The sequence below is a fragment of the Amphiura filiformis genome, chromosome 3 (assembly GCF_039555335.1).
Source record: "Amphiura filiformis chromosome 3, Afil_fr2py, whole genome shotgun sequence".
NCBI classification, from domain to species: Eukaryota; Metazoa; Echinodermata; class Ophiuroidea; order Amphilepidida; family Amphiuridae; genus Amphiura; species Amphiura filiformis.
Window position 1 is genome coordinate 20,444,429 of NC_092630.1, and position 7,529 is coordinate 20,451,957.

Below are 7,529 nucleotides of genomic sequence, written 5' to 3' on the forward strand. Positions count from 1 at the left end.
ATGACACCGCTCGCCCCACAGAGCCATGGTAGTCAATGACTACAAACAGAATATGGGAGTAGAGTCAAAATGGCCTGCCATCAGGCCAGACCCGGGGCCAGACCTCAACCCGATTGAACACTTGTGGGACCAGCTTGATCGTGCTGTGCGTGCCAGAGAAGCCCATATATGCAACCACATTGCGACGAATCCTTGTTGAAGAATGGAATTCCATCCCACAGTAACGTGTAACCAGGTCGGTGAGCAGCATGAGGAGAAGGTGCCTGACTATTGTGGCTGCCTGTGGTTTTTCCACCCGCTATTGAGGTTAGTGGCTAGCGTTGTTTGAGCACAGAATAATGGTCAATTTGGCAAATTCTGTTTGAGACCCCACTACATTCACAAGGCGCGTACTCAGCCGTGAAAAATGTTATTGTTTCAAATGGAGTGTCATTGTAAAGGGGAGTATTGTAGCTATCCAGTGATATGCAACACGATATGAATATGTCACAAATAATTGGAGATGCAGATGCTTGAAAAAACTTTCCAAACTTTTGTTGAGGAGTTTAGTTGTTTTGTGATTTCACCTTTACGCCATTCTCTGGTCAGTTTGTCATTGTTAGTTGGTTGGATTCTCCTGTGTTGAGTGGTTTCAGGTTTCTGGCTCTTTTGTTGTAACGCTTGATTTCAGAGTTCATTTTCTTGTTCATGCGGACTTTCTAATCTGGTATACAAGATGGTTTCAGTAGCCCAGGATGCATGGGAAGTAGCGTTTGTGTTCTACGACTCATTAGCCGCTGGGCTGGGCTAGTTGCCAGGCCTTCAGTGGGTGTGTTCCGGTAATCTAGGATTGCCAGGCAAGGGTAGGTAAGGGTCATTGTTGGATTTCTTTGCTCTCTTCAAGATACGCTTTGCTATCTCAACTGCGGATTCTGATTGACCGTTGCTTTGGGGCCCGCTTTGGGGATACCCAGGTGATGAGGTCAAGAGTTGTATTTTCCATTTCTTTGTGAATTCTTTGAATTGGTCTCATGTGTACTGAGGTCCGTTGTCTGAGATCAGCGTGTCTGGGATTCCATGTCTTGCAAACTGTGACTTGAGTTTCCCAATTACAGTGCTTGATGTTGTATCTTCCAAGTAGTCAATTTCCCAAACTTGCTGTAGTAGTGTACAGTTATCAAGTAGTTTCTTCCATCTAAATAAAAAATGTCAGTTCCTAACTTGGACCAGGGCTGATTTGGAATTTCATGGGGAATCATGGTTTTTTGCTGCTGTTTGTCTGGCATGGAACTGCACACTTCACACTGCTGTATGTACCGTAGAATGTGTTGGTTCATGTTGGGCCAGTACATACATTCTCTGGCTCGACGTAAGCAGCTCTCGATACCTAGATGGCTGGAATAAACGGACTCTATGAGTGTTGGACGTTGTTGCGTGGAAAAAATAATCGATCTCCCTTCATAATCAGGCCATTGTGGAATGTCAGCTCGTCTCTGAAGTTATAGAAATCTTTCACTTCACTTGGTATTTTCTTTCTTGAGTCAGACCAACCTTCCATTACAGTTGTCTTGGGTTTCTGCATGGTAGGGTCTTGTTCTGTTGCTGCGATGATTTCACGAAGTCGCCTTTCTGTGATTGGAGGATCTTTGACGATGTCTACATCTTCAAAGTCTTCACTCAGATGATCTTGCTTGTCTCCTGGTGTTGCTGGTATGTAGGCTCTGCTTAGAGTGTCAGCCAGCTGCATATCTTTTTCAAGTCTGTAGGTTATAGTGCAGTCATACGCTTGCTTTCTGAGTAGTCTTCGTTGTAGTCGCTTTGGGGCTTCATAGAGTGGCTTTTTCTGGATGATTTCCAACGGTTTGTGGTCAGACTGAATGTTTGTGTGCCTGCCATATGTATACCAGTCCACATGCTACAGCTAGTAAGTCCTTCTCAATTTGTGCATCTAGTTTCGGCGTCTGTGAGGCCACGACTTCTTCTTCTTAGGACTGGTTGCTGTGTGGCTGCTCGTTTGATTTCTTCCATAGTCTTGTCATGTTGTTCAGTCCAGTGCCATTGTGTTTCTTTCATAGTAAGTGTGCGAAGAGGTTCACATTATGTCGCTGGGTTGTGGCATGAACTTGCTATATAAGGTAGTTTACGAAGCCTATAACTCTCCGGACACCTGTGACGTCTTCGGGGTTTAAGCATTTGGAGGATTGCTTGTACCTTTGAACTGTCTGGTTTCAATCCTGTAAGTTATCATATGTGCCATGAACTGAACTTCTTTCTTCTGGATTTTAGCTTTCTTCTTGTTTAGCTTGATATTCTTGTCTTGGAAGAAGGGGGCACGTGCCCTGGGTGCAATCCTTAGGATCCGAAAATTTTTTTCGTGCGCTACGTGTGAATTTCAGCTCAAAATAATTTGAAAGATCAATTTAAGACCGATTTTTAACTTCATTATAACCAACATTTATCAATGGTAGGCCCAATTGGTGTAAATTTTTGCACGCTCAGAATGGACGCCACGACCCCTAGCTACGCCACTGCCGGCAGGATGTCATCTATGGTCTTTGATGGGTAGTGTGATCTTTCCAGGGCTTTATTCAGATCTTTGGGGTCAATGCACACTCTTGTCTTGTTGGGCTTTATTACTGTTACTAAGCTGGATACACATGGAGTTGGTTCTGGAACTTTGGTTATTATCAGATTATTCCTGATTTTGTCATCTCATCTAGTTTCTTCTTCAGGATTTCTTTTGTCTCCACAGGTGTGCGTCTGGGTGGATTGATTACAGGTTTCACATCTTCATTAATGTTGAGATGGCATTCCTCTTCCAATTCTCCGATGCCTTCAAAAACATCAGGATACTGTTTCACCTACTGGATCTTCTTTATTGAGTGCGAGAATGTTTTCAGTTTTCAGCTCTACTAGGTCCATCTTGATAGATGTTTCTCTGCCTCGGGCTCCGCCTAATAATTATTGGAACCAAAATGTTATCAGCTATCACCATTATCACCACAAATTCCGCCTTGTACTTCTTCATGTTCTTTGGATTTTTGGTTGATGACGTTACAGTGGGCCCCGGAATCAATCTCAAAGATCACGTTTGTTTGCTTCCGGCTTCTGCTGCCTTATTTCATAGTTGCTAGGAGTGGGTCGTTTACATTCCGTATTGGGAGGTCTTCAATTTCGTCCAACCAACCAGAGCAGGTCTTCATATTCTTCTTCTGAAGTAAATTCTTCTATGTTGTGTACAAGTTTTGATCTAGATGATTTCTTGCATACTTGGCTGAAAATGGTTTCTGCCTTTGCATTTGCTGCATGTAGCGCCACAGGCTGGGCATTTATCTATTCCGAATACATGGGGCTTTCCACAATATCTGTTTTTAAAAATGACCAAAACTGGAAAGATAAAGGGGGGGGGGGCAGGTGATTTATATATATATGTGCTTTTGCAATATACGGTAGCTCACTAACCATCAGTCATATAAAGTATGATCAAAATTGGCTGACCCTCCATCTGACACTAGACTCGATCCTCCAGTCCTCGAATACTCACGCACGGCCGCTCCACTGTGCTGTATTGAGGACTGGAGCCAATAAGGCAACGTGATGGATTGTGGGTAAAAAAGGCGCCGCCATTAGAGGCCAGAAGGATTCAGGCTAATCTGACACCATCTGCATGACCCTTAAATATTTTACTGACTTGCATCATCATTCTGGTAAACTTTCTCTTCCAATAATAGGATTTTTATCTTTTTACCATCAGATGCTGTTGTTTCTGAAGGCGGAGAAAATTTCAGCGTTGGTCAGCGCCAGCTATTCTGTCTTGCCCGCGCATTTTTAAGAAAATCTAGAATTTTGATAATGGATGAAGCAACTGCCTCTATCGATCAACAAACGGCAAGTATTTTGTTGCTGCTGAGATGATATAATATAGTGTGTTTGATCATGCCATTGTTCCGTGAAAAACACCTTGGGTTCTCTTATCTGGCAGATTAAAGAGAGATAGAAAGAGAGATAGAGAGGGGGGACAGGGCCGTCGCCATGAGGGATGGGGTGCGACACCCTCTGGCGATCCCTAGAAAAGGAACTTTTCGTAATTCCATCCTTTCTATTATGTAAATCATAAATATGAGTACTAGGGCAGCTCCTCTGGTGCCTGATGGGAATTACTAGTACGCCACCACCGGATTGCTCTCATCAGCTCTTATAGCGGGCGCGCTTTCAAGCTTGCTGCTCGCATTGAACATGAGAAGTTCGCCAAATTAACGGCGTCGTTATTTATCAACCTTAATTAACATAAACAAGGGATCCAATATGAATTATTCATAATCGTACGATAACTTGCCTCATTTTCTAGCTAGCAAACCAGCGGGATTTGTCATTCGGTTTGTGTGCTTCATAGAACAACCGTTAATTTAGTGTCACCCCCTTTACCATACCTTTGCTCTTGTCATTGGTGGTCTTTTTGATCTTAGTATTTTAACATTTTGAATTTTATTTTGCATTTTGGTCTTTAATTTGGCCATAGCCCAGTCTCGGTAGCCACAAGTTTCAAGGACTGTATCGATTCTCTCTTCTTAAAATACTGCCTTCAACTTGTCATCTCAGTATTGCTGCTGCGTTTAATAATCGTAATACTATTACTAATTCAACATGTTCGTTCAAAAAGCTGTTTTCCTTTTCCCAAAACAAACCGCTTGTTAACGTACTGGTGATCTATTTATCCATATTACAGGACAAAATTCTACAGAAAGTTGTAGCGGAAGCATTTGTGGACCGAACTGTTCTGACAATAGCGGTAAGACCTGTGTCCCCGGTGCATTAGTTTTGCACTTTTATATTAGTTATAGCCATAGTTATTAGCCATATTAATGGGGTACCCAGCAGTGGCGTACCGTGGCCGCTCCTATCCCGGGGGGCTGAAGAATATCACATTTTGCCGCCCCTTCCTCAACAGCCCGAAAAGGTTGACCCAATTTTTTTTCGGTGGTTTGAAAAAGGAAGAGCAAAAAAAAAAAAAAAAAAGGATTTTAGGCACTAGCGCCCTAAAAGCAATGTATAGTACCATTTTTTCACAGTTCTACAAATTTGTTCGCCCTTTTTCTTTACTAATTCTTTTTGCCCCCTTCTTCTTTTTGCCGCCCCTTCTTCTCCCGCCGCCCCTTCGTTTTTGCCGCACCCTACTTTCCCCCCAAAGCCCCCCCCCCCCAAATACGCGCATGCCCAGGTCGCTCCTGCCGGGGCCCGGGGCTGGAGAAAAGGTACATTTTGCCGTCCCAACAGCCCAAAAAGGTTGGCCCAATTTTTTGGATGGTTTGAAAAAGTGAAGAGCAAGAAAATAAGACAATATGCTATAGCAACACCAACACAAAAAGTTGATTTCACAATCTTTAAATTGGTTTACAATTTTCCCGCCCTTTTTTCTTTAACAGCCCTTTTTGCCGTCCCTTCTTCTTTTGCCATCCCAGTTTTACCCTGGGGGCTCGCACCCCAAAGCCCCACCCCATATACTCGCATGATATGGATAAGTTTGAAGTTGCAGTCCGAGTATTCTGATCGTTTAGATTTTATACTATGGTAAGCATATTTCCACCTTTTTTGTTGTTTATTTCATCCTTCCCTTTTTCTGTATCATCATTCAGCACCGTGTTGCAACAATTCTGGAATCGGACTCAATCATTGTGCTTCGAAATGGTGAAATCGTAGAGCATGACTCTCCAGATAATTTGCTGGCCGATGAAAACAGCTTGTTTTCTTCACTTGTTCGCTCTGATGAGTAGGCGACCGAAAAAACATGGACAAACACGTCGTCAAATGAGGATTATTATTTGTAGGTGTAAATAATGAAAACTATAATTACTCTAGGAGCGGCAACAAATGTGCTGTTGTTTTGCCTTACTTAAAGGGTACCCGAAGGATTACGTTTGGCAGGAAATTTGTTGACTTTATTTTAACAAAGACAAGTATATGAAAATCTACCCTGTTGAAATTCAAATGATGCTAGAAATTGACATGTATCTTCAGAATTGGAAATAATTACCCATATTTGGAAAAACAAATCCAAATCAAGGGGTTTTCACCACCAATTATTGAACCACCATAACTAGTTTTAATGATTTCTACATAGATGTGGGCAAGCTTTTTAATTAAAATTTGCCTTTATTTTCAGACCGTTTCCGACGTACCAGATCTGGCACGTAAAAGAGATGTGACGAAGGCAGAAACTTTTTGAATGACCCTTGTAGTTTTAATTTGTTCCAGGCAATTGGGTGGATTTTTTTAATGGTTTTCTGAATAATTTTCCCTAATGCCGAAGTTAATGTCACCTACCTTGCGTTATTTCCTTTCATAATTATACCTGTGTCTTTGTTACTTTATTATTTTATCATTTTATTAAAATACTCCAGTAAAACGCGGTGATACATCCATTTATAGCATACTTAATACAGGAATTCGCTACACTGCAGTCCACGTATAAACTATTTCTCAACAATCACGGACTTACAGCTAAGAAGCGCGAGCCATATAATACATACCAAAATGAACCATCGCAGCCAGGATAAGTTCCCCGAGTTCTCCTATGGGTAAAAGAGACAGTATTTTAGGTTAGCTCAATTATTTCACGAAAACAAACAGGGACTGTGCCGTGCTCGAAGTCATATCGCCAAACACCAAGTCTAACGCCTTATAATTGAAGACCGAATTAAAAAGACTAGTTTGCGTCTGACGTCAGGGTAAAGGCGCGACGTGATTGGTTGCTGACCTGCGCAGTACAGCATTTTTGGTCTGGTTGACAGGACGTCATATGCAAACTAGTCTTTTTAATTCGGTCTTCAATTATAGCATGCTTACGATTAATCTAACTTGACTGCATTAACAAATCTACATCATTATATATTCTTGAGGCTTCGGCGTCTGGTCTGCACCCAATCGTGTCAATTGACCCGAAACATGCAATTCTGGTCATCATGTGGGCTATAATAATATCTTTATGTCAAAGTAGGTACAACTTGAACAGAATTTGTTTAAGCCTAATATGGTATAAACGTAATGCACAACGATTGTGCTGTATAACATGTATAAGGATTTAAAACATTTGTTTGAATATTTTGAAAGTGCTGTGTAGAAATCTACATGCATTAAATCTGTGTTTCATTTGATCAAAATGTTAAATGATGTAACATAACGTATATAACAACTAAAATGTATTACGAGCATATGAAGAGCAGCTGTTGTATAAAGGTTTTGTCATTCACCATATCACATACATGTACGGTCATTCATTCATTCATTCATTCATTCATTCATCATTCATTCATTCGTTCATTCCTATAATATATAAAACTATATTAAAATCATTAAATCAACAAACATTCAAATCCATTAAGAAACAATGAACATTAAATATTATGGAGGAAAGGCTGGATGACCATAGACGGATCCAACGAGCCAAGTGATGGTCAGAATTCATTCGGCCATTTCTGGGTCCCCCTGTACGAAACTGGTGTTGTGACTTCCCAATTGGGTGAATTAAAGCCGCTTAAAAATCGATGTTATAT

At 41.3% G+C, this 7,529-nt stretch overlaps 1 protein-coding gene across 1 annotated transcript in view; it reads left to right on the forward strand.

Moving 5' to 3' along the window:
- LOC140148182 (ATP-binding cassette sub-family C member 9-like) overlaps positions 1 to 6,015 on the forward strand; it is a 36,274-nt gene extending 30,259 nt beyond the window's left edge. The window contains exons 19-21 of the mRNA XM_072170042.1: positions 3,734 to 3,867; positions 4,706 to 4,768; positions 5,613 to 6,015. Coding sequence (XP_072026143.1) covers positions 3,734 to 3,867; positions 4,706 to 4,768; positions 5,613 to 5,750 — 335 coding nt within the window. The 3' untranslated portion in view covers positions 5,751 to 6,015. The remainder of the gene's footprint in view (positions 1 to 3,733; positions 3,868 to 4,705; positions 4,769 to 5,612) is intronic.
- The last annotated feature ends 1,514 nt before the right edge of the window (positions 6,016 to 7,529 follow it).